This window comes from Paroedura picta, chromosome 3, assembly GCF_049243985.1.
Source record: "Paroedura picta isolate Pp20150507F chromosome 3, Ppicta_v3.0, whole genome shotgun sequence".
Taxonomy (NCBI): domain Eukaryota; kingdom Metazoa; phylum Chordata; class Lepidosauria; order Squamata; family Gekkonidae; genus Paroedura; species Paroedura picta.
Window position 1 is genome coordinate 16,918,131 of NC_135371.1, and position 26,917 is coordinate 16,945,047.

General features: G+C 45.1%; 1 protein-coding gene across 1 annotated transcript; it reads right to left on the reverse strand.

The window, feature by feature from the left end:
* Positions 1-666: 666 nt before the first annotated feature.
* LOC143831147 (monoacylglycerol lipase ABHD6-like) lies at positions 667-14,944 on the reverse strand. Its single transcript, XM_077324227.1, has 9 exons — positions 14,845-14,944; positions 14,054-14,195; positions 11,498-11,654; positions 9,090-9,203; positions 8,234-8,366; positions 6,315-6,475; positions 4,468-4,522; positions 2,377-2,477; positions 667-834 (listed from the first exon to the last, which is right to left on the reverse strand). The coding sequence occupies exons 1-9, from the start codon at positions 14,942-14,944 to the stop codon at positions 667-669; spliced, it is 1,131 nt and encodes a 376-aa protein (XP_077180342.1).
* Between the last annotated feature and the right edge of the window lie 11,973 nt (positions 14,945-26,917).

The following is a 26,917-nucleotide window of genomic DNA, read 5'->3' on the forward strand; positions in this document are numbered from 1 at the left end:
ACCAAGTCAATTCCAAATGGTAGGATTCTAGCAGTCTGGTAGATGCTTGCTGTCATGCTGGGCTCCCACTTTGTGCTAGCAGCCACACGGTGGTGGGGCTTTCCAGAACCACTGTGGGCAGATGCGTTCGTTAGTGGAGCAGAAGGAGGCTAGTGGCTGGGACAGAGGATAAAAGGCACTGCACACTTCAAGTGGACCCGGTTTGTTATGCCCTGCCTGATCTCATTTTTCGGCCTGATTGAACAAGCAGCAACCAATTACAGGAAGGCGATCCTCGAGCTGCCATTTGAAACACCAGCGACTGACTTCAAAGTCTGACGGGGAGATTTTCATAAGCATTTCAACCGCTTTCGTGAAGTGATACAATTCTGTTTTGAAACTGAATTGGATTGTTCTAAGGAATGCTTGGTTAAAAACGACTTTGTCCTGTTCTAGAATATCATTCTCTGATGGTTTCAGAATGCCAGTTTGTTATTTGAGTTCACGCTTAATGACAGTGAAAACATCAAACCTTCAGTGGATGGGAGGAAAGTACCCATTTAAAGCAAACTTCCAAATCCAGGATGGCTCTCAATTATTCCATCACGATCCGTCCACATTTTTCTGTCTGGAGTAGGAAGGAACGTGGAATACACCAGCCGCTTGACTCCTGAACGAGGCTCAGAATTACTTCTTCTTCTTTTCACCACAAGCTGAAGCACCGAATTCCAAGATGAGCTGCATGGATTTCCTTGGTCTTTCGATTATAATAAAGTGTCCACATCTATCCAGCATGTGAACTTGGCAGCTAGGCATGGCGTCAGCAAAAATCTTTCCGCCTGTAGAGTCAAGGATCTGAACAACAAAGAATTAGCGTCTCCGTTTGTAGTGGTCGATATTTGAAAAGGGTTTGGAAACAAGACACTGAAAGGATGGTAAGCAGTGGGAAAATGTACACAAGCTTTCTGCCAGAGGATTTTCTTAAAAATTAGAACGTGTGTGAATGTGGGGGGCCCTGAGGACTCACAAGGGAACCTATGTCTAGTGGTGTACACAGCCTGTTTTGGGGCCAGGGTAGCTGAGTAGGGCTTAGTAATCTAGGGCAGTGGTCCCCAACCCTCGGTCTGGGGACCGGTACCGTTCCGTTGATTGGTACCGGGCCCCAGCTCTTTCTCATTCTCCCTGGCTGCTGTCTCAGGGGCTGCCCTGCCACTCTGCTGCTGGCTCACCTTTGGTGTTCTCCATCGGATGTCATGGTTGGAGCCCCTCCTTGGCATGGCACTGCACAGCTGCTGCTGGCAGCGCTCCCCAGCAGGTGGCGGGAAATTAGGGGCACCGGCCGGAAAGCAAGTGGAGCAGGGGCTCAGGCAGCGGCGACGTCCCTCGGCAAAAGACTATCCCCCCCCCGGGCCTCAGTGAAATTGTCAAGCGTTGACTGGTCCCCGGTGATAAAAGGGTTGGGGACCACTGATCTAGGGGAGAGGGTAGGCAGAGCATGTGCCTGGCCACCTAACCACAAGTTTCTGGCAGCTTCCTCCAGTGTCAGCGATCATATTTTAGTCTGAGGAAGAGTGCCTGCACTCAAAAGCGCAGGCCTTGAATAAATCTTTGTTGGTCTTAAAGGTGCCACTGGACTCTGATTTTGTTATGCAATTTGATTCAGTCTACCATTGCCTGTAATAACTCACTTTTCCCGTAAGCACAATTTCCCCCAGAAAGCAGTCTTCTTAGCTCAGATCTCTTGTCTTAAAGATACTGGCTTGAATTGAAGTGCTAATCGCGGTGCTTAGTTGCCTCTTAGTTGCAAAAATGCCAATTGACTTGCATGAGTTCCATTGAAACTGAAGGACAAGAGGGACGTTTTTTTTCTGTGAGTGTCTTCAAACATGCATAACCACGAACGTTTTAAAAAGGAGCGACTTAAAGGGTGAGATAAAGTGTGAGATAAATTAAAACAGTGTTTAGCGCTGCATGTGTAAGGGGCCAAGAAGGGAGAGCAGGAGGATATGCGTATACATTCATGGTGGGCACTGCATCTTCTGTTCACAGGGGTGGGCATTGGTGGTATGGGTGCCGACGGCCACTGGTGGGTCTGCAGCCCGTGGCAAGTCCCCAGTGTGAGACAAGACCCAGGTCACTCCCTCCCACATGCCCATCTGGTACCACAGGACTCAGTGAGATTGGCTTGGGTCAGCAGACTTGGTGTCTTAACTCCTACCGGCTACAACCTCTGGATATTATTCATTCATTCATTCATTCATTCATTCATTCATTCATTCATTCATTCATTCATTCATTCATTCATTCATTCCGCCCTTCCATATGGCTCTGGGCAGTTTACATATAACATCGTAGAATGACATAGGAAATGCAACTGAAAGCAGATCGATACATTACCTTGTCATTTTTCCCCCAGATAACCTGCGTTGGAGCTCTTATCTTGCTTATGTTGTCCTGAAGGCTGTACCTGGACTCGACGCTGCTGAAATCTAACAAACCTTTTCCAAAAAAGAAAGAAAGAAAGAAAGAGCAGACCTTGGGCAGTGTCCTGTCATTGTGCTTGGTAGCAGCCCTGCCAAGTAGCAGCTGACTTATGGCTACCCTGTAGGGTTTTGGAGAGGAGAAAGGTGGTTTTGCCATTGCTTGCCCCTGTGGAGCAACCCTGGACTTCTTGGTGGTTTCCCATCCCGATATTAACTGGGATCAGCCCTACTTAGCTTTTGTGATATGATTAGACTGGCGTAGCCTCAGTCATCTGCACCAGGTCCTCACTGTTACTGGTGAACACATTGTTTAAGGGCCAAGGCACATGTTATGGTTTCTAATGTTTAGTTGCCTGGTTCTCCCCTACTTCTCATTGAGACAATTCAACATCAGGAGTTCTAAAGCAGGGGTAGTCAACCTGTGGTCCTCCAGTTGTTCATGGACTGCAATTCCCATGATCCCCTGACAGCAAATGCTGGCAGGGGCTCATGGGAATTGGGGTCCATGGACATCTGGAGGCCCACAGGTTGATTACCCCTGTTCTAAAGTGATAGAGCATCTGCTTGGCATGCAGAAGGTCTCAGGTGCAATCTCCAGTGTCTCCAGTTTAAAGGATGAGGAAGCAGGAGGTGATGTGAAAGACCTCTGCCTGGAACCTGGAGAGCTGCTGCCAGTCTGAGTAAATACTGATTTCGATGGACCGGTGGTCTAATTCAGTATAAGGTGGCTTCCTGTGTCCCTTGTCAATTCTAACTTGCAGCAGCCCTCCTGCGTCCCAGCCAGAAGTCTTTCACGTCACCTACCTTTGTCATGCAAAGCAGATTCTCCAGCACTGAGACACGACCCCCTTCCCTCTTTCCCAAAAGACATAAACAGTGAGAAACTCTCAGGGGCTTAACGCACCGGGATCTTTGTAGCAAATTGGTTGCTGAATGAAAAATCGCCATTTAAAATAGTGGAATTCGTCGTTATGCATACCTGCCTTTGTAGTGGAATCAGTTGCGTTTTGTAGCGTTTCCCACAGGCTTCCGGTCTCGGCAGAAATCGCTAGAAAGGAAGCGCTATTGCCAAGCTCGTCCCGCCCCTGGCCGTCAAGCAGCCAATGGGCAGCCGTTAGCATGCTCCCAAACAGCCCCTTTCCCTTTAAGAAAGGTTTAAAAAAAAAAAAACAGACCCATAGCAACGAATCTGTGTAGATTCGTTGCAACGGAGAGACCCACCCAGCTGCCTAGTGTGTTTGAGCTGTCATTTGATCGTTGCCACGCTTCCTCCGAGTGAAAAAAAAAAATCCCCCCCCCCCTCTCACGGGCCCGATTTTCGGCTGAATGAATGTGTAAAAAATAAAGGGAAAATACATCAGCAAACGTGCTTCTCTGTTCTGTGTGCTTAGTGACTGAAGGGGAGGGACTGAAGCCGAGGAAGCCTCTAAACTGAAAGAGGCTCGCTGGTGCGTTTATCCCCGCTCGCTTGGAGAAAAAAAAAATGGCGATCGCTTCGCCGGAAGATCAGAGGAGAGAGCCAGGGGGAGGGACTTTGTAGAAACCGCAACAATGTTAACGCACAGGTCTTTTTCGCTAGTGTTGCAGATTGGTTGCAGGACTGTATCGCTTTCCGGAGGGTGAATCCACTTTTGGGGATTTCCCTGAAAGCGCTACAAGGAAGCGCTTTTTGCAGATTGGTTTCAGGTGTGTGGCAGATTGTCGATGACGTTGTGCAAAACAGCAAATCAGTAGCGTTTTCAATTGGCAACCATTGTGCTATTTTGAAGGCGTGCAAAAAGCCCCTCAGATATGAGTTATGAAACTCAGGTATTGGAAGTGACTTGACGGCGCCCGACACGTACCCGCATCTTTGACAGTATGACCAAGGACCTTCTTGAGGTCAGGACTGTTTTGCTGTGGTGGCTGAAGCAACCTGTTGAGTGTGAGGCCTGACAATATGGTTTCCTTCTGTATGCTATGTGACAGAGCCCCCAGGCAGGGTCTGTTCCTGGCTTGTACTTACATTTAGTGTAAAATGAGAAATGTGCTTTCCGAGAGTCAAGAAATCCTTGCATGAGCTAAATGGGGAGAAAAAAAACAAAGGGGTGGGTCAGAAGGCTCCTTTCGGGCAGTACTAGGTCAATACTCCTTGCTGAAGGCAGCGAGAAGTATTTCGGCCTCTTACTCACTCCTTATTGCTTGGGGTTTGAATTTCGTAGCCCAAATGCAGTGTACCTTTCTAGAATAATAGTTGGTCTTTGTAGCCCACTTTTCACTACCCCACGGACTCTCAAGGCGGTTTTTAATTGCCTTCCCTTCTCCCCACAGCAAACACCCTGTGAGACAGGTGAAGTTGAGAGACCTCTGACAGGACTGCTCTGTGAGAACAGTTCTAACAAGACTGTGACTAGCCCAAGGCCACCCAGATGAATGCATGTGGAGGAGCAAGGGAATCAAACCCAGCTCTCCTGAAATGCACGCTCACAAGGGAATGTAGGGCCTGTTCCTGAGTGTGTTCCAAGGTCATAGGGCATGACCCCAAGAGGTATGCCCAGTGCCCTATGTGAATAGAAGACACGTCCTAATCATGCACAGACTGGCCATTTCATGTACATGGAAAGCACTCAGTGGGCTGCTGGCCTGGAGGAATGCAGGCAGCTAGGAGCAATTAACTCCAGGAAGCAATAAGGTACGTCAATACCTCACACCGGCAACTGCTGGCTAGGTTCAAAACCAAGCAGCCCTTCTGCTTCCCTAAGGGCCTGGACCCTGTAAATCCCCAATCTGGGGGTCTGTTCTGGAAAAGTTTTGAAAGCAATTTCTCTTTGTGGCCCTGTTCACAAGTTATAGTGAATGCATGGAGAGTGCTCTAGACATGCATCAAGGAAATTTCATGTCACTTCCAATGTCACGTGAAAGTGTCACTAAAACCTCATATTTATCCAGGTTCTGGTCCAGGGTTTCATTTTTAAAGCGAATGTGCATTTATTCTTTCTTATGGATGAACTCAAGCCATACACGTGTTCATAACCGTAACCTACACACCCTTGATCTTAGCCAAAAGGCCGAGAAGCGAAAACCGTAACCTGAGAACAAGCGCTAGTGAGTTCATAGCTTGCTGCTCCTGCCCGGAAAAAAATGTCCTGTCCCTTTAAAAGAGTCGGAATAGATTCTTATTTACCTCCATGCAATGACAAACTTCAGCTGCCCTTTCCTGCTTGTTAAAATTCCTCTATGAAAGGCACAAGACAGCTGAGGGGAGATTTACCAGGAAAAAGAGGAAGTCCCAGTCAATGTCACACAGGAAGTGACATTATCATGCTGTACCTTGAGTTGAAACTCTGGTATTTGGGCAAAACTCTATGGTAAAAATTGCTTCTACTGTAGAGTTTTTGTCCTCATACCAGAGCTTCACCTAGAAGTTGCTAGTGTGATAACACTTCCTGTACACTGTTGCCTGGGTCTTCCTCTTTCTCCTAGTAAGACCCCTCACTTGCTAGCTGATTGATGTTGGGGGAAGGGCCTGATGGCAGAGTAGGGGGCAACCCTAGTTGTTGAGCATGCATATATGCTTGAGGAAGGAGAGGTGATTGATGCACCAGCAGCTCTCAGAAAAGCGGCTAGTGACTTCTGGGGAGGGAGCAATGATGTTCTCTATGCAGTTCCCAGGGGGAATGCATTTGGAGGGGTTTTCTCAGTCCCAGATGGAAATTTGCATTTTCCTCAAACATGGTTTACTACCTCCCAGCCTCTCCTCACAGATTTCACCTTCTATATTCCCTGCCCTCACAAGAAAAGCAATTAAGAAGGAGCTATTGTTACAGAAGACTGGGCCAGAGTACTACAATCTTTAGAGCACCACTTTGTCACCTGTTCACCTGGGTTCCATGAGAAATTATAGAAGCCAACTTTGGCCATTTTGTTTAGCTGGTTTATAGTCAAAGGAATGAGTGGGTTGTTTTTGAAATCCTTGTGTTTCTCCATCTCCTTCAAACGCTTCACAAAGTCGTTATCTGTTGGATATTTTAGACCTAAGAGTTGAAAAAGAATTGAATAGTTTATAACTACATGAACACATGGATCTGCCTTCTACTGAGTCAAACTTGTACACTCCTTGGCATTTACTACCTGATCTCTCAATCCAGTGACACCATTGGAGATAACCACATTATTTTCAGAATAAGCCTGAGATACGGGTCTATTATCTGTATAGCGTATATACTCGCATATAAGCTGACCCTCATATAAGCCAAGGCACTTAATTTTACCACAAAATCTGGGCAAACTTATTGACTCGCATATAAGCCAAGAGTGGGAAATGCAGCAGGCTACTGGTAAATTTACAGGGTGGCCTAAGCGCTTAATCATCACAGGCATTCCCATTCAGCCTCCCTCCCTCTCTTCTTGAGATGGATATGATCCTGGAGCACATTAAGTTCTGCATTTTTAATTATTTAAAAAAAACTAAGATTTTTTAAATTTCTAATTTTCATAAATTAAACTTCATGATATAATCCGCACTCAGCCTTTGGGGAAGAGTGGAATATAAATGTAATAACAAACGAACAAATAAATCAAATCCCACCCCAGCTTCATGTTGTGAATAAAAAATGCATTGAAAAAATAGATACACACGTCATGCATCGGATGGAGTGAATTCTGAATTCTGAAAGCCTAAAGGTAAAGGTAAAGGTATCCCCTGTGCAAGCACCGAGTCATGTCTGACCCTTGGGGTGACGCCCTCTAGCGTTTTCATGGCAGACTCAATACGGGGTGGTTTGCCAGTGCCTTCCCCAGTCATGACCGTTTACCCCCCAGCAAGCTGGGTACTCATTTTACCGACCTCGGAAGGATGGAAGGCTGAGTCAACCTTGAGCCGGCTGCTGGGATTGAACTCCCAGCCTCATGGGCAAAGCTTTCAGACGGCTGCCTTACCACTCTGCACCACAAGAGGCTCTTGTTAAACCACTCTGCGCCACAAGAGGCTCTGAAAGCCTATACTGCAATAAATTTTGTTAGTCTCTACTGAGCCACTGGATTATGCTGCTACGAACTAATGCAGCTACTCATCTGGAATTACCTGATCCCTGATAGATGGTCACATCACCTATTACCCCCCCTCCCCCAATGGGATTTAGATTTACTCCCAAAAGATTGTTACTAACACACTTGTTGGCACAGTTATTCATGAGCTGAGGATAGTCTAAATTACATCAGCGGGAAAGGAAGTTTACTGCGAATAGATGGGAAATGATGAGAGACTATGTGGGTTAGGAGTGGAAAGATGTTTGAAGGTCTAAAGATTAACTGTGTCTAAGATGTTCATATTCCTTGATATCGGATCCCTTGCCAAATAAATACACAGTGTGCATGAGAACCTGTGTTGTGTGGCAGTTAGAGTGCTGGACTAGGATCTAGAGGACCCAAGTTCCAAACCCACCTCTGTCACAGAAGATGGTTGGCTGGTGTTGGGTCATTCACATATTTTCAGCCTAAGATACCTCACTGGATTGTTGTGAGGATAAAGTGGAAGGGCGGGCAACAATGTAAGCCACCTTGGATCCCTAATGAGGAGAAATGTGAGGTCTAAATCCAGTAGATAAAAAGTCACATCTTTCAACTGAGAAATGAGGTAGGAGCTGTAATACACTGGTGATAAATAAAACGATTGGTTCATCAAAATCCTTATCAAGACTGTTCCCAGTGAATTTTCTTCTCATTTTGAGATTGGACCAAACGCCCGGCCTTCCTCAATCCAAGAAAAGCCGCTTTAGGGCTTTGACACTCACCAGCCGGACAAAAGAGCGACAAACAGTAGACGTCCGATGGATAAAGAGCGGCATAAATGCCAGCGACCAAGCCACCCATGGAGATGCCAACCAGATGGAAAGGCTTCCTATTCAGACCAGAGTACTCAACAAACTGGAAGAAGCGTGAATGAAGAGAGAAGTACGTTTCAGCTCTAAATAATTGCTCAGGGCAGTTTGCAAGAAAACTGCTTCTGTGTGATATGAGATAGGTGTGGAATGAGCAGGATGACAACATACAAGAAGTCCAATGCTGCCACCACTGCCTGGCCAAGAAACCCAAGACAAGAGTCATCAGTGGGTCATCCTGTCCACTCTGCTGCCATGGAGAAGATGCACAAAGACTCTGGCTGCTGCTTGGCCAAGGATATCCCAGGTGCCTTGTGGTTTGTACAAAATGTGACACACGAGGAGATGAAACAGATAAGCACATCTTCCTTCTTTTATCTGCTGTCCCTGTCCTTCTTTTCTTCAGCCTCATCCATGTGATTGTATGGACTTAAGATATAAGGATGCTGGATTCCAAATACCTGCTGCCTTTCTTCCATCTATATGACAGATCTATAATATTGCCAATTTCTCCTTATATATTTCTGAACTTGTGACTACCAAACTGATGAGAATTCCTTCTCTACTGTAACAGCAACACAGGAATGCCTGGTGCTAAGAAGTGATTGAAGAAATGCACAGAGGAGATCTTGGCAAGTGTCCCAAGCAGTCATGACAATTTTACTGCTGAATTGACCAGTCTTGGGTTAAAAAGGAGAGATCCTTCCTATAGCCACTGCCTGCCTTCAAAGTGGAACATCACCTGAAGTTAGCTAGAAGGAAGCCTTACCTGGTGCATCCGCTTAGCCTGCTCAATGCCTGTGTAGCTTTCTCCTTGCAAGCAAGTTGTTTCCCCATGCCCAGGCAAGTCCACACAGATGATGTGGACATCCTTCGGAGCATACTGTGAAACAGAAGAAATCAAGCCATTGGAGCTATGAAAATTAGATTCCTCACATGCAATGTTTAATGTATTTAACCTCCCTTGATAATCTTAGATCCAGTGGAATTCCTTTGTAATACAGAGAAATACCACCAGGGGGGAAAAAATCTGAGAGGGTTTTTCATTTTGTGGATTCCTGATCTGTCTGCCATCTTTGTATCCCTTTCTCCAGGTATCTTATGTGGGTGCCCATGGTTCTGTCCTTCTCTCTTTTATCCACCCAACAACTTTGTGAAGCATGTCAACTGAGAGAGGGAATGTGGTTGATCCAGGGTCATTCAAAGAGCTTCATGGCTGAATGGGGATTCTGACCAAGGCCTTTCTAGTAGCAAACTCTAACCAATGTATGACACTGTTTCTCTGATAAAGGGTGTTTTCAGGTGGCAATTATACAACAGTTATTTATTTATTTAATTTGTATACCACCCTCCCAGCAAGCTGGCTCAGGGCAGTGAAAACAGTGATAATAACAATAGTAGGAATTGAAAACTAATAACATTATAACATTAAGACAATATAAAACCATTTCAAAACCACATTATGTAACAGCAGCAACAATTTAATTATGCTTCTAGCATGGTCTCTGTTCAGTGATGTTTCTATGGGGATGTTTTTTATAGGAGGCACACTGATATTGTAGGATCGCTGGCCCCACCCAAACGCTTGGTGGAAGAGCTCTGTATCAACTCTGTCAAAGCCCAGATTTCCTCCAGAAGCTCATTCCACCAAACAGGGGCCTGGACATAAAATGTCCTGGCCATGGTTGAGGCCAAACATACTTCATTGGGTTTATGGACTACCAACCAGTTGGTGTTTGGAGAGGGCAACGCTCTTTGTGGGACATAGGCAGAGAGGCAGTCCCGTAGGTACTTTCTTGCAAGTGTGGATATTTTCCACAATTCTTTCCTGCTCTGTAATGGAAGTGGGGTGCCTTCACAGTGCAACCAGTACAATGTGGTGCCACCTGGCTTTGTTTCTCTGAGACACGTACTTTTTCAGAGAACCCTCAGTGGAGGCCAGGGAAGTCACATGAAAGGTACAGCTTGTTAGCGTTCAAGGGAAGGGCTGTGCCTTGATGGTAGAGCTTGGCACGCAGAAAGTTGCAGGTTCAATCCCTGGCACTTCCAGTTTAAAGATCTGGCACTGGTGTTATGAAAAACCTCTGTTTGAGACTCTGGAGAAGTAAATGGAAAGTCAGGGGATCCAAAGACAGCCCAACTAAAGAAGAAGATCGACTCTGGGCGTGGTAAAAAAAAAAAGTCAATTTTATTCTCTTGTCTATATTTTTTAAGGTAAAGGCAAAGGTATCCCCTGTGCAAGCACCGAGTCATGTCTGACCCTTGGGGTGACGCCCTCTAGCGTTTTCATGGCAGACTCAATACGGGGTGGTTTGCCAGTGCCTTCCCCAGTCATTACCGTTTACCCCCCAGCAAGCTGGGTACTCATTTTACCGACCTCGGAAGGATGGAAGGCTGAGTCAACCTTGAGCCGGCTGCTGGGATTGAACTCCCAGCCTCATGGGCAGAGCTTTCAGACGGCTGCCTTACCACTCTGCACCACAAGAGGCTCTTGCAATATTTTTTATTTATTCCTTAAAGCCAAAACGGGTCCCAGGTACAGAATTTCCCATTTTCTGCATCCGGCTTCATCAGTGACTTATACCTAATCATCAAACATATTACATACAGATATTAAATACATTCATATTTCTCCAACACCCAAATACCTATGAGAGCCAATGCAGCTGCCTAGCACAGGGATTAGATGTTTTGGGTTTTTTTCCTGTTCTGCACATGTTTTGCTTCCTCTAGTTGCTGATTCGCTATTACATTGGTTTATGGCCAGCATAAAAACCACAGTCAGATCTGCCGGGCAATAAGCGAAATAATATTGAATCTACCACTACAGGGAACAAAACGCATGTGGAACAGACCTCCACCTCCCAAAAAACAAGACACATGCAAGTCAGGAAGCTTAGGGCCTATTCTGCACACAATAGATAATGCATTTTCAAAGCACTTTAGAAGTAGATTTTCCTGTTCTGCACAGGAAAATCCAGCTGCCAAAGCACATTGAAAGAGCATTATCCTCTGTGTGCAGACTAGGCCCAGGATGCAGAAAAGTGAGATGCTTCTGCACATACCCCTTCTATCCCTTTCATAGGAACTGTGCAAGGGTTTTTTGTCAGGCAATAATAATAAGTCTTGAATTAGCCTTAGGAACAGCTCTCATTGAATAGAAAAACTGGAACATACTTTAATGGCCTCTAACCACATCTCTTTGGAAAGTGAGAAGCCATGAAACATCAGCATAGATGGCTGGGCTCCTGGTTTCCCATAGGTGAAGTAGCAGAACTTGTAGCCCTCATGCTCGAAATATTTCACTTTCACACGTCTGAGTTTACACAAGGCCCTAAAGGTGAAAAGATTAACAAAGAAATGAATGGTATTTTGCAGTGAATTACATTGAAAGCTAGGGTGTTTTCTCTGAGTTGGATCCAACCACCCGTCAGTGGAAGACGCTGGTGGTCATACACCTTCCCCACTCCTCTCCCCCCTGCCCTTTCTGAACCTGAGACATTAGATTCTGGGTTCGCAGGACCGACTTGGAGTAGCAGTTAAATAGATTGGTGGGATGTAGTAAAGAGAGAGAAAGTAAGGGCTGTGGCACAGTGACAGAGCATGTGCTTGGCATGCAGAAGGTCCCAAGTTCAATCCCAGGAATCTCCAGTAAAAGAAGGCAGAAGGAGGTAATGTGAAAGACCTCTACTTGAGACACAGGAAAGCCACTGCCAGGCTGAATAGAAAATACTGATTTTGATGGACTGATTCAGTAGAAGGCAGCTTCACGTGTTCATATGTTCAAGGGAAGAAATTGCCTTTCTTCCCTCAATGGTGCTGCATTGATTTCCCCCCTCCCCCTCCCATTGACTCATGTGGCTTTTAGTCCACATGAAATCTCTAACCTTGGAGATTGATATATTAGATGCGGAAGGGGCTGTTGGGGGGGAGAGGATCATGGAGCACTAGATCAAACACCTTGCTGAGTTTCTTGTTTTCAGAACAAAATACATTTTCTTGTGTAAAATTCCAATGCATTCCCCTTTTTTTTTGATGAACTTGCTACCAAAAGACACTGCCCATTTAAAAAGCACCTGGGACATCGGGTCTGATTTGAGAGGACACGGCAAGATTTGTGAGGAAACCTCCTGCGTTTATATATAATCTTCCCTCCGTGTCGTTTTTATGGTTCAGATCTCTTCTCCCCAAAGCTATCATACATTCCCCCTCTTTCCTGAGCCGTGCAAAAACCCCAAGAGTAATGCTTCCCAAGGTGGATTCAAGAAGGTAGCCATGCTGGTCTGAAGCAGCAGAACAGATTTAGAATCCAGCGGAACCTTTAAGACCAAGTTTTATCCAAGGTATGGGCTTTCTTTGGCACGCGCGCTTCCTCAAATACAGTGTCACGGAATGAAAAGAATCAGTTCAGACTTATAGGTGGAGTGAGAGGGTAAATTAACATACAGCATAACGAGACTGCCCAGGTTCGAGAGAAACCAATCCCAACAAGGTTGTTTTCCTTTGAACAAGAGAGCAGTGGAGACTGACGTGCATAACTGGGAATCAGCCCTGCTGTCATGCAGGTACCAGCCTGCCCTTCCCTGCCCGTGGTTCCCAGAGCAGGGGAAGTTTTGCTGTGGAAGCTTGTGTTGTCTTTAGAACCATTCCTGAACAATGGTTGCCAACTCTGGGAAACGTCTGGAGATTTGGAGGGTGGGGCTTGGGGAGGGGTGAGGCCTCACCAGGGAATGATGCCCTAGCCCACCCTGCAAAGCAGCCATTTTCTCTGGGCGAACTGATGTCTGGAGATGAGATTTAATTCTGGGACTCCTCCAGGTTCCACCTGGGGTTTGGCAACCTTCATCTGAACATGGATGGAAGCTAAACGATACTCTTCCGAGGAGAGACAGATCTGCCACAACACATCAGAGCTCTAGGATGTCTCTGCATCTAATGGAGCTTCACTTCCATCTGACTCACAGCTCTCCCTGTCCCTTCCCAAATGTCCAATACGGTTTCTTAAAAAATAAATAACAGCAAGTTACAAAAACGTCTCCCAATAAGAACTGTTGATATCCAAAGTGGGCCAAAATTAAACACTACCCACTTATACAATTAATTATCTGTCTGTCTGTCATCTGCCCACCCACCTACCTATCAGCTGCTTTACTATGGAGAATCACAAGCTTGGTCTGCCCTTCAGGTTCAATTTTGTTCCGGCACTCTATGAACGGAGGCCATCTTTGACCAAATAAGGACCCCTCTCATGTTGCCTTCCCTTAAATGCTGCACATGCTGCAATTTTCTCCATCGTAATGAAGCAATATTTCTCCATCCAGGACGTGAGGACTGTTTGTTTGTCTCAATTAACATCACTAATCTCAGATATTTTATCAGAAGAGAATGGAGAATCTGTTGCGATCCTTTCGAGTACTTCTGTTTGTGGCGACACAGGAAAAATTTCAAGCTGTATTGTTTAGCATGTCCAATTTAACAAAAAAGAATTAAAGGATTTTTTGAGAGACAAATAGCCTAATAAGGCAAAAGGACTCTATCCGGTGCTGTTGCCTTATTTTAGTGCACATAAGGAGCTTTCGTTGCTGTTTACAAGATATGCATTGATTACGGTGAATTTCCATTCTTTGTTACATGAATTCTGTGCTTGCCTCATTTACTGCTCCCTGGCTAAGGCCATAACCTTCGTGAGAAGGCAAGGAAGCCATTCTTATATGATTCCAGCTTGACACTCACCATATCAGGACCTTGACTAGCTGTGCAGGCCACCAGTAGTACATCATGAGAAAAGTAGCCAAGAGGGCAGCCAGAGCACAGCTCACGGTCATCCAGAGCATCGTGGTCTCCATCCCTCCTCGCGAAGATTGATCTTTGTCACCTGCAAAAAGGCAATGGGAGAAAAAGATAAAACAAAGAGAAAGGTGTGGAGGGATTTAGCACAGTTAAGAAAGGGAAATTAAAATGCCTTCCGCTGTTATCATGCAAATTAACTTTAAGAGGAATATGTTGCTCTTTTTAAGAAATGCTTAATGACAGTTAATCCCGAAAGTGAACTTGAAACACACACACGTCTTGGAATGTTGGGCCTTCAGGCTTTGCTTTAGGATACGTTCCTTCCTTGCCCTGCCTTCTTCCCATTTGTATGTTTGCAAGTGTGCCTCTTCCTGCCAATTTTGTGCATCTGACGAAATGGCCTTGAAGTCATGAAAATTTGCAGCAAAGAATGAGTTGAGCTGAAAGTAACAGCCGCTGCCCCAGGGAAATAACTCATCTTTTCCCAATGGGCATAATGCTCGTAGGAATCTGTCCGTATGAACTTCCCCCACAGTTAAAATGGGAAGAAGTCCTGTTTTGTTTGCCCTCCTAATGTCAGATGGGTAGCAACAAGAAGCAGAGGGGATCATGTTTCAGTTATACAATGCCCTCTTCCACCATGCTTGGCCTAGTGACCAGTTTGGTAAGCTTTCCTGTATAAGATTAATTAGAGTGAGACCATCCTTTGTTTATACATCAGGGAGGCATTCTACCTTCTGGAGAGGAGGTGGTGGGGGAAAACGAGCTCTTCTGCACTCTCACTGCCTTCTTTTCTTGGCAGGGTCCCCTCACAGCCACTCCTGAGATGGCCATGGTGATGAAGGCCACTGGGGAGGCAGCTAGCACAAGGGATGTGCATGCTAAAACAGTGCAGTACGATTTTGATTGGTACCAAATTGATTTGGGTGCGCCTGATTCGGGTATATCACTGGCTCAGCACAGTGATTTGTGTTCACCTGAATCGATTTGGCTCCCTTGGAGCTTGGCACCTCCCATACACTTAGAATCATAGAATAATAGAGTTGGAAGGGACCTCATGGGTCATCTAGAATCACAGAATCATAGAGCTGGAAGGGGCCATACAAGCCATCTAGTCCAACCCCCTGCTCAACGCAGGATCAGCCCAGAGCATCCTAAAGCATCCAAGAAAAGTGTGTATCTAACCTTTGCTTGAAGACTGCCAGTGAGGGGGAGCTCACCACCTCCTTAGGCAGCCTATTCCACTGCTGAACTACTCTGGCTGTGAACATTTTTTTCCTGATATCTAGCCTATATCGTTGTACTTGTAGTTTAAACCCATTACTGCGCATCCTTTCCTCTGCAGCCAATGGGAACAGCATCCTGCCCTCCTCCAAGTGACAACCTTTCAAATACTTACAGAGGGCTATCATGTCCCCTCTAGTCCAACCCCCCGCACTATGCAAGACAATCACAAACCTATCGCTCATCCACTGTAACCTGCCACCCCTTTGCCTTCACAGAATCAGCCACTGTCAGATGACTATCTAGCCTCTGTTTAAAAATTTCCAAAGATGGAGAACCCACCACCTCCTGAGGAAGCCTGTTCCACATGGACGGCACCATGTTTGAATCCCCTCCCCTGATTTTACTGAGGGCTCCTGTTAATGTGGACTGGGGAGGGAATAACCACTGAAAGGAGGACATGATCCCAGCTTTCTTAGGCTCCCTGCTTTTGTCTGCTGGGGAATTTTAATGTTTTAATGTATTGATTTGTAAGAAATGCTGTATTGTGAGCAAGTTCGCCAAGAGCAGTGGTTATACAAATCTAATAATAAATAATAATAAAATAATAATAGCATTGAAAGGAGGGCATCAGATGGGACATGTGATCAGAGAGTACAAGTTTAGTCTGGGCCCTGAAAATTTGATGCCAGGCTCCTCCTGAATGTCCTGATGCGTTCTAGTTGCTATGACAACAATGAAAGAAGAGGCTGCCTCATCATTTTGCATTGTGCTACTTTTCTATAGGCTGTCCGCAGCACGTGTCCCCTCTCCAGACATTTTGGGGCTATCCTGATGGACATTTTGCTAGTAAAAGGGATATGGACCCATGTGTTTAAATAAAACCATCAATAACCAATTTAGTGTATGGAAGGAGAATGTGTAGGGTCACTTTTTAAACCCACATATTCCAGGAAAATGGAAGACAAAAAGCCTGGTTAGAACCAGGCATCGGGGCCTTAATAGTTCTTTGACAGGTGAAGCTCTGCACTCGAACCTGACCAAAAACATGGGTGGGACCACTGCAGTTCCTTAAGAAGCATTTTAATCTCCTGGTCCATGCCTGAAAATCACACCCTGGTTGCGATGGGGGAACATCGATGTCACAATGTTGGGCATAGATGTCCCCAGCCTCCATCAATAGGGTTCCCAGTCAGAGGGTGAGGGTTTGCGTGTGTCTACCTCACTTCTGGGTAATACCTGGAAGTGACAAAGGGGAGCTCTAGGAATCACTGGAAACTCAAGTAGAATCATAGTGTTTCTAGGGTTTCCTAGAATTCTCCATATCACCTCTGGGTTTTACCTGAACTGATGTAGCAATGTTGGTGACATCACTGTGGTTTAATTTTAATTTTCTCTTGCCACCACTCTGAGCAGCAGGCCTGGGAAGCCTAATCATAAGGTATGCCCTGTCTAGGTTTGACTGGTTCTCCTGATCCAGTAGGTGGCAGCCATAAATTAACTAATGGTAATTTTACTGTTGTTAGAAGCACTAAGAAAAATAATCTGAATATCATCAATATGTATTTGACAGCTCACCAGCATGTTTTTGATAGCATCTGTAGGAATACTTCCAGTGGCTTAATGGAGAAATAGTCTGTGAGAGAAATAGCTCAGGCCTAAGTAGCCCAAACAAGGCAAAATATCATTTGTGTGCTGTTTTAGAAGGGATTCTAGCAGCAAGGCTGGTATTTAGGGCGCTTGCCGTTAGCAGTCATTATATTCTGGCAAGGAGGGAGGCAGAGGCAGCAGCAGGGAGGTTTTTTTTCTTCTCAAATGAACTGCCTGGAGCAATGAATTGGTGTTCAATCATGCAGGCAAAGGCAAAAAAAAATCCTCAAAGTTGTAGCACAAAGCATGCCTCTCTAAGCTCCCCCCTCCAAAAAAAAAAACAGGAACAAGATTTATTTTTAAAAGCAAGTCTAGTGATTCCATAAGCAGTGGCAGTAAAGAAGCACTATGCATCTATGCTTAATCTGTTAATCGCTTGTCTAATCTATGATTAGATGCATAGGCATTTCAATGTATTGGTGGGTATGTATCCACCAGCGTACCCTGTGCCTTCAGACATCCCATTCCTTCCAATAAAGTTGCTTGGATGTATGTTTAGTTGCATTGGAAAGGTGGATTTTAAAATTTTTAATTCATTTATACCCTGCCTCTCTCCCAGTGGGGACCCAAAGCAGCTTAAAGCTTTCTCTTCTCCTCCATTTTGTCTTCACAACAACCCTGCAAAGCAGGTTAGGCTGTCAGAGTGGAACTGCTGGCCAGTGAGCTTCCATAGCAGGATTCAAACTTGGGTCTCTTTAGTGACTTGTCTGACCACTCCACTAAACTGGCTTATTTAAGGAGTGTGGGGAGGGTCTGGAAGTTGTTTCAGAGTTTGCCTCAATTGTAATCCTAATGGCTGAACATGGCTTATTAATGGGGGGAGTAGGGAGTCTTGTTCCCCATGTTAGATCATCCCAGTCTGATTAGGCTGAGGGAGGGTACTTAAGAGGATGGGGGGGGGGGAAGGTTACTGGTTTTACCTGTGTTTTTGGTATTGTAAACTGCCCCAAGCCCACTTGTGGAGAGGGGCAGTATAGAAATTAAATCCCAAGAACAATTTCTTAGAACTAAGCCTCATTTTAAAAAAACAGCTCATGTTTTAAAAAATGCACCATTTTAAATTTTTGACCATTTTTTAACTTTGGAAAAAGTAAAATAAACCCTCCTGCAAAGGAAAAGAAACGAAGACCCACAGCCAGCCTTGAACTCATAAAGTTATGCCAAGCAAGCACTTTACTAATTGAGCTGTCTCAGAGGTGTTGAAGTTCATTGCCTACAAATCCTATTGTTCATTGATGTTTCTTCCTCCCTTACATGCAATAGATTAAGAAACGCGTTAGCAGCTGAAGGCAACCACAGGTTCATCTTTAACTCTTTCTGATACAAGTGCTTATCACATTACTTCAGGGTGCTTGTAAAGCAGGAAAAATACTTCTACAGCACAAAAGTTTAAACAAAATGAAGCCAGCGCTGAAATGGAAGCAGCGGGCATGAAAGGGGCTGCTCCTGCCACACACGTCAGTACTGGAGGTGGGCCAAAGTGGGTGAATGGGAAATCAAGAGGCAGGGCATCTGCACCTGGAAGAGAGTGCCATTGGCCCAATTTTCTCCAATGAAGCAGAGAAGATCCACTCTTGGATATGCTGGGGGATACACAGTGTGACTCCAGAGTTGATCTTAAACAGCATGGATTGGAGGAAAAAAGCAAACAGCATCAGAGTGGAGATTTGGGGTCATGTGCAGATTGCTTAAAAAAAGAAGCCGAATGTGCTGCAAAAGCCCGATGCAGATGAGACCCTTATTGAATTGCATCTTGCTCTCATTTGCCCACTTTTCCAGCATTCAGATCTTGTTGAGGCTGACATCCCTATTCTGGACAAGGATTCTCTCTGTCCCTCCTTATATATTTAAAGAAACACAAAATTATAGGGTGAGGAAATGGTGAAAAAGCCCCACTAACCACAGAGTGGCTTATTATTCTTCCTTTGTTCTCTCTTAGAATGGCAAGCCAGGGGGAGGGACTACACTCACATACATTTACTTAGACATCCCACCCCCTTATAGCCCTGTCTTTTTATCTACCATAATGAAATCTGCCAATTGCTCCGTATAATAAGATGTTCCTTGGGCAGATATAAACACTAGTGCAACAAAGTATGACTCAATGAACCTTCCACACTGCCTTTCCCCCCATCACACCTTTGAGTGAATATAAATGCTCACAGGCACAGCATGTAAGCACAGTTCCTACGCATTTCCTCTCCCCTGACTTTCTCTTTCCCCCTCTAATATTCAGTCTTACCTGAGATGGATAATTCTGAAGTGGCCTCTATGGTCACCTTTTACTGCTTTCAGAGTTTGTTAACCTGCATGTTGAAGTTGGGAGGAGGAGATTACAAACATGTTATTCAAGTGTATGGTGAGATCATAATCTGCCTCCCACACCTTGAACTCTTTTGCTGTTGGAGGCCGGATAGGTACTGACTGCTGCTCTGAAACCACCCAATGTCAAGCATCCTTGCAAGATTAGTTCTGCTGGATCAAACCAAAGGCCCATCTCCCCCCCAGCATCCTGTTTCCACAGACTGCCAACAAGACTACTCTGGAAAGCCAGTCTCCTTCTATTGGACATGGGGGTCTTCCAATTGGCATTCACCAGTATATGAGCTTCGTAAATGGAGGTTCTGTTTCACCATCATGCTTAATAGCTCTATGGACCTTTTACTCTGGAACTTTTGCCATTTTTTTGAAGCCACCATCTATGCAGGTGGCTCTCACTCCGTCTTGTGTCATTATGCATTGTGTGAAGTACTTTCATTGATGCATGACAAATCTTTGGTTCCTTCCACCGGAAAAGTCATGCCTGGCCCAATGGTTGGATTACTGCAACATGCTCTGCATGGGGCTGCCCTTGAAAGGCTGGGAATTATAACTGGTCCAGAAAGTGTCAACCCAAATGTCATCCGGGATGAAGCACCAAGAACATATGCTTTCCATTTTGAAACCGTGACATTTCTGGGTTCAATTCAAGTTATGATCTTTACATCCCTTCATGACCTGGTACCCACACACTTGAAGGAACGTCTCTTCCTATATGTCCCTGTGTACCAACTACAGTCATCAGTCAGCTATCTGCTGGCTCTCGCGCCACTGAAAGGTGGCATCAACCAGAGTCTGGGTCCTTTCCATGGTGGCTCTGGCTCTGTGCAATGGGCTTTCTAAAGACTCAAGAGGTGGTTCTTCTTTGGAGATCTTCTGGAAGCACTTCCAGGGCTCTTGGGCAGGAATTCGACAGGAGAGATTTGTAGTTTATTATTTTATATTTGCTTTCAAATTGAACGTTTTAAAACTACTATTGTAAGCCACATTGAACCATGAAAAAAGTGGGATATAAGAGTTTAGAATGAATGAATTTTATCGACAAGGTGAAGAATGGCTGTGCTCTGACACTGAATAGGCAGTAAATGACTACTGTAGCTCCCCTTTCTACGATGGAATCCTACAGAAAAGAATACGAGTATAAATCTACTGGATGGGTGTGTTGGAGAAATAGTTACTGATCAAATTCCAAAGAGCCACAGATGCTAAGAAATGCATTCAGCCGCCATCTGCTTTGAGGTAGTGTAGCACAGTGGCTAGAGCAGCCTTTTCCAACATTTTGACTGTGGAGGAGCTCCTGAAATAATTTTTCAGACTTCAAGGAACCCCAGGAGTGGTGTCACTTAGCCACACCTCCCTGCCATGCCCCCTGGAAGTGACAGGTCACCAGTAGGGACATCACTACCCGTGTTGACAGGCAGGCTTGAAGAGGGCTGAGGGGGAGAGGCAGGAGGAAGTTTAAGGTGGGACTGGGCCTCGAGGATTTCCCCCCTCCCAGGCATGGAAACCACAGCTAGTTTCTTAGCTTGTGGGCAAGTCTTTGAAGGTAGGAGGAGAAAGGCCATGGACATCCACCCCCAAGCTCTTACGGACCACCAGGGGCCCCCAGACCCCCGGTTGGGAATTCCTGGGTTAGAATATTGGTTCTGGGAGAGGCATAGTGGATGGGCTCAGAGTGGGTTCTGGTCTTGGCTTGCTTCCTGCAAGCATCTCCTAAACTCCAACTCCTAAACTCTATGATCTGAGACTGTGTATGCATCAAGAGAAGTCAGGAGAACATTTTTTTTAATTGTATCTAATAGTAGAAGAAGAGTTGGCTTTTATACCCAACTTTTCACAACCCGAAGGGAGTCTCAAAGTGGCTTACATTCACCTTCCCTTTCCTCTCCCCACAACAGACACCCTGTGAGGGAGGTGAGGCTGAGAGAGCACTGAGATTAATGAAGAAGAGTAGTTGGTTCCTATATGCCGCTTTTCTCTACAACAGGGGTAGTCAAACTGCGGCCCTCCAGATGTCCATGGACTACAATTCCCAGGAGCCCCTGCCAGCGTTCGCTGGCAGGGGGCTCCTGGGAATTGTAGTCCATGGACATCTGGAGGGCCACAGTTTGACTACCCCTGCTCTACAAGAAGGAGTCTCAAAGCAGCTTACGATCGCCTTTTCCTTTCTCTCCCCACAACAGGCACCCTGTGAGGGTGGTGAGGCTGAGCAAGCTCAGACAGGACTGCTCAGTCAGAACAGCTTCTGACAGAGGAGCTCCAGCTGGCTTCATGTGGAGAAGTGGGGAATCAATAAAATGGAGTGTTCTGTCATCAAAACAGTGAGCAAAATTGTAGTGCAAAATTGACAGAGGTCATCAAAACAGTGAGCAAAATTGTAGTGCAAAATTGACAGAGGTGCATTTCCCTTATCCTGTTCTGAAAAGAGATCATTCAGCAGAGCTACTAATGCCAATCAACCAATAGTTTATTGTTGATGCCACAGCAAGCAAAGAAAAGCATAAAATACTAGGGAACAAATAACCACGACCACACTTTGTTCACAATATATGGTGAAAATAAAATCAGTTATGAAGCATAGCTAAAAGGTTATCACAAGGTGAAATAAATAAAATAAAATACAATAAGAGCATTTCCGCACATCAGTAAAAATAGTGTTAAGCCAGCTGAATGGCAAAGCGCTAAATTTTATCGTGCTTCCCAGCCCCTCCTCACTTTTTCTGCTGTCTCACTTTCCATATCTGCTGCTGGACATGCAGAAGCGAGCAACATGCCTTATATGTGTCGGGTTTCCACCTGTCAATCAATTCAGGCAACCAATCCCGTCTCCATATTTTTTTTCAAATTTGTTTTTATTCTTATTGAAAATTTTACACAAAAACAAAAAGACACAAAACCTATGAAAAACTACCACCAACACCACAACGTGTCAATCAATTCAGGCAACCAATCCCTTTTCTTCATATTTTAAAGGTCCTGCGATATCTGCTATTTTTTAAAATTCATACTTCTCCATTGAAATGCCTATGCATGGAATCATAGATGCATAGTGCTTTTTGAACGCCACCCCTTATGGGATCACGAGTCCTTTGATACATTTAAAAATTAATATCATTCCTGATTTTTTGGGGGGAGAGAAAACTTTCGAGAGGCACGCTTTGTGTTATAACTTTGAAAAAAAATTATTTCTGGCATTGTCTGCATGTGTGTCGCCTCTTTGTTGCTCCAGGAAGTTAGCCATTTAAAAAAAGAAATTCCCATCCTCAGGATCAAGGGAGAGGGAGGCAGGCAACTTTAGTGCATTTGAGCCCTCATACCTTCCTTCTGCTGGTTGCTCTCAGGTAGCTAGCGCTAAATAGATTGGTGAATCTACTTTATGCGACTTCCAAACTTGCACTTTCAGATGGAGGATGTAGTGAGCAGCTGGATGTGGGTGACGTCATATGGTTGGTATATAATGACTACATTAGGTAAGCATTTCAATATATTTATGGGGTGCAGAAAATCCCAAATTATCCATAGGCTACAATGAAGATTCCGCAGCCATACTAGAAACAACTCTTTTCCTAATAATTATGGATGTGGAAATGAACTTAGCAACCATTACGGTGACAACAGAGAATGTGTCTGCCAAAAGAAATATTATTTTGTCTTCATCAGAAACAAAGACAGTGTTCAGTATTGTATTCAACTTGATTCAGACAACATCATATAAGGGGCAATACAAGGTATAATGAATAAGATCTTCTACTTGGTTAGGTTACTAATGCCAATTCTGGGCCTAAAGCCAGATGAGGAAGGACTTCGGTTTAATCCCAAAGGTAGTTATGGAAGGAATCCTTTGCTTACTGTTTAAAGGTATCTGATAATTTTCTAATTCTGTTTCTGAATTTAAAACTTATTTATTCATAACAGTTATGTGTAGCCTTCCTGCCCAATAAGGTAGCTAGTTCCAGGCTGAGAAACGTTTAGAGATTTGGGGGTGGAGCATGGAGAAGACAAGTATCTCCGCAGGGTACAACACCACAGAGTCCACCCTACAAAGCCTCCATTTTCTCCAGGAGAACTGATCTCCATAGTGTAGAGAGAAGCTCTAATTCTGGGAGATCCCCAGGGCTGGCATCCCTATTCCAAATTCATGGCAGAGAAATATCAGGTCAAGTAGCGTTTTCTGCATGAGGCCAAGGGGACCGTTACAGTTAAAACACACAAGACAAGAAAGATGAAAAAGAAATGTTGAACAGCAGGCCAAAATAATATTAAAAATGAAAACGAAACAAAACGAAAACAAACTTATCAAAATATGCACAGCACAACGAAATACTTTAAAGTGCAACACCAGCTGCTATTTTCTTAGGTGCCAAAGATAGAAACTGATAAGGGTCCGAGAGAAGAAAAATAAATTTTTCCTCCGCTGTGGAAGCATTTAAAACCTCCAGAATTTCAGCAAGAAATTTGTCCCAGGTGAGTAACCCGTTTTACATTCCGTTGGATAGGCATTTTAAAAAATAAGCTGAGAGTTGCTTACCTGCAACTGGTGCTCTTCATTGAATGCTGCCACTCATACTCAAATGCACAGGCAACTGGTTTGCTTATATATGACGAAGATGTAGCAAAATTTCTAGAGGGTCATTAACCAAAATTGCGACTGCGATTGCACCATCAAAGTGAACATCTAGAAGCTATTAGATGCTATTGTCGTAACGCAGATGATATCTTTTTTATAGACAAAGCAGATCTGCTGATTTGAGAACGTAGTGTTGTTGACCTGAAGGCAGGACCTACAGTTGTTCACACTGAGAAATAGGTTCTTCAGTTCACCCTTGCCAAGCATAATTGGAAATAATTCTTGTAGAGATCCACTGCCCCCTTACATGCTTGCTCTCTTTACCCACAAGTACCCATGTGTGGATGGGGATCGATATGCCTGGGTAAGGCTTTCAACCCATTAGCGCTCTTCCTATCACCTCAATCTTGTCTGTTTTTTTTCCTTTCAGTCAGAGGTTTGAGGCACTGATCGGGTGACCTACATGCATGGGATACTAGGGATAGGCACAAACCAATTCACAAGACAAAATCTGGCATGAACTTGGCCTAGTTTGGAGTAGGGTTGGGCACTTTGGTGTCTGAAGCAGCCATTCGCGCCTGAAGCAGCCAGCGCCACAGCACGTGGGGGGGGGGAAGGAGGCGTGGGCACCGACACCTCCTCCATGCCACTGGCTGCTTCGGGCACTGAAGCGCCCAACCCTAGTTTGGAGGCCCCAAACTGATGTTCAGTGTAGGCACCTTCCCTGAATGTTTACTGAACTTTTGTCCAGTTCGAATGTCCAGGCCATTTAAACCTAGCAGGTGAACAGTGTGGGCCCACAGCTGACCTGTTAAGTTTCATGCCATTTCACCAGTCAGTTTTGCTTCCGACCACTTGGAAGCAAGGGGAAGTGAAACAGACCAGAGTAGTGGCTGCCAGTCATTGCTGCCTAACAGCTAACCCATCCTGCTGTTTGGCTAAAATGGCAGGAAGCCACTCCAGCAGTCCATTTTGCTTCTCATCACTTAAAAGTGGGAGAGAATTGATGGGTTTAATGGCTCACAGCCATTTAAATCTAACAGCTGATAGGCAGGCTCATCGTATTGTCAGGTTTAAATGGCTGGCAGCCATTTCACCAGTCAGTTTTGAATTCTACTCCCAAGATTCAAGGTGTAAATCGTGACAGGAAATCCAGCAGCAGTCACAATGACTCCTCTCAGGCATCACATTAGAGATAATTAATTCAGGGGCACATTCCCATGGGGATTGGCTAAACTCAAGATAATCTAAGTGTTACGTGTTCAAGAATTGATTTTTCTTAGATCACAGACTGAGGTGAGTGGTGATTGCAGTGTGGAAATAAAACGTCAAGTTGCTCTGGGTCATTCCACAATGATGAGTTCGAACCAAACATGGTAAAGCAAGGACATAAGCCTGACTAACAAATGTAGATGAGTTAGGGCATTTTCGCACATCTAAAAAAAATAGCATTATGCCAGTGTAATGGCGTTGTGCTAAAAATAATCGTGTCTCAGGCCATTCCTCACCTTCTGCCTGTCTCATTTCCATCTGCTTCCTTTTTGTGCTCTTTACACACTCTGCCTGCTTGAGATGGTGGAGGAGAGCAACATGCTTTACATGCAACTTTCTTCCGCCTGTCAATCAAGCCAGGCAACCAATCCCCTTTCGCAACCTTTTAAATGGCCCACAATGCCGGCTAATTTTTAAAAATTAAATCCTTCTCCCTTGAAATGCCTATTCATCTAATCATAGATGCACAGTGCTTTTTATAATGCCACTCCTTATGAACTCATGAGTCTTGATACTGAAAAAAAATCTTGTTCCTGATTTGGGGTCGGGGGAACTGTAGAGAGGCATGCCTTTTGTGACAACTTGGGGGAAAACTATTTTTTACTTTGCCTGCATGCTTGTAACACCTATTTGTTGCTCCAGGCAGTTCGCTTTAAGAAAAAACCCTGTGCCCAGGAGAAGAGACAGGGAGAAGGGTGTGACATTAGAGGTGGAGATAGCACTTCTTCACCTCCATATATTTCTTTAGTGTGTGGCTTGCCGGTTGTTCTCCTGTAGCTTGTGCTAAATAGGTTGGGGAGTCCACTTTATGTGATTCTCCACCTAGTGGAGGATGTAGGTAGTGGTTTACTGCTTGGGCTTGGTGTTGACAACATCATGCGAAATGCCAAAACTGTAGTGTCTTCACCAGGTAAGCATTTCACTATATTTATGGCATGCGGAAAGGCCCAGTGATCTATCATACTTCCAACAGCCACTTATGGCTGTGAAAGTTGGACGATGAAAAAATCGGACAAGAGCAAAATTGATCCATTCAAACTCAGGTGTTGCAGAAGGCTTCTGTGGGTTCCATGGACAGCAAAAGTCACAAACAAGGAAATACTACAGCGTATGGCGTCTGCTATATCATTGGCAGGAAAAATTATGAAACTTCTGGCTCACTTACTTTGGCCATATCATGTGGTGCAATTCAATGGAGAAAGCAATTATGCTAGGATTGGTCAGTTGAAAAAGGAAACCAGGCCAACAAAAGGCATGGTGGCTGGACACCGGCCAGAACATTGCGTGGCTGAGGGAGGCAGGGTGGGATCGGAGATTGTGGTGACAGCTGTGACATCGGATTGCCAAGAGTCAGACACAACTGAATGGTTGACAATGACCAATTATGCATGATCGAGGAAGGGCGGGCCAGCGCCTGCATGACAGCGGGGCTAATCTCCGCTTATGCACAATGCCGACACTGCCTGGGGTCCCACCCGGCCCTGGCCTACATTCTTCCGCATTCCTTCTTTTTTCCTGTAGCGGCCATCAGAAGCCAAGCCCACTTATACCCTCCCACCTACATAACCCCATGCATACCCCCTCCCACCTATCATGCCCCTGCAGGGACACAAAATGCCCCCCGTTCAACTTTGTGGTGGTGTGGAGCTGAGCATGCCACTCTCCCAACATTGTGTGGTGGGACCCCCATGCCTCCTGCCACCATCGCCACCGTGAGGCGCAGCAGAACCCACCTGCCCTGGAGTTGTGCGGGAGACTGAAATAAAGTATCTGTG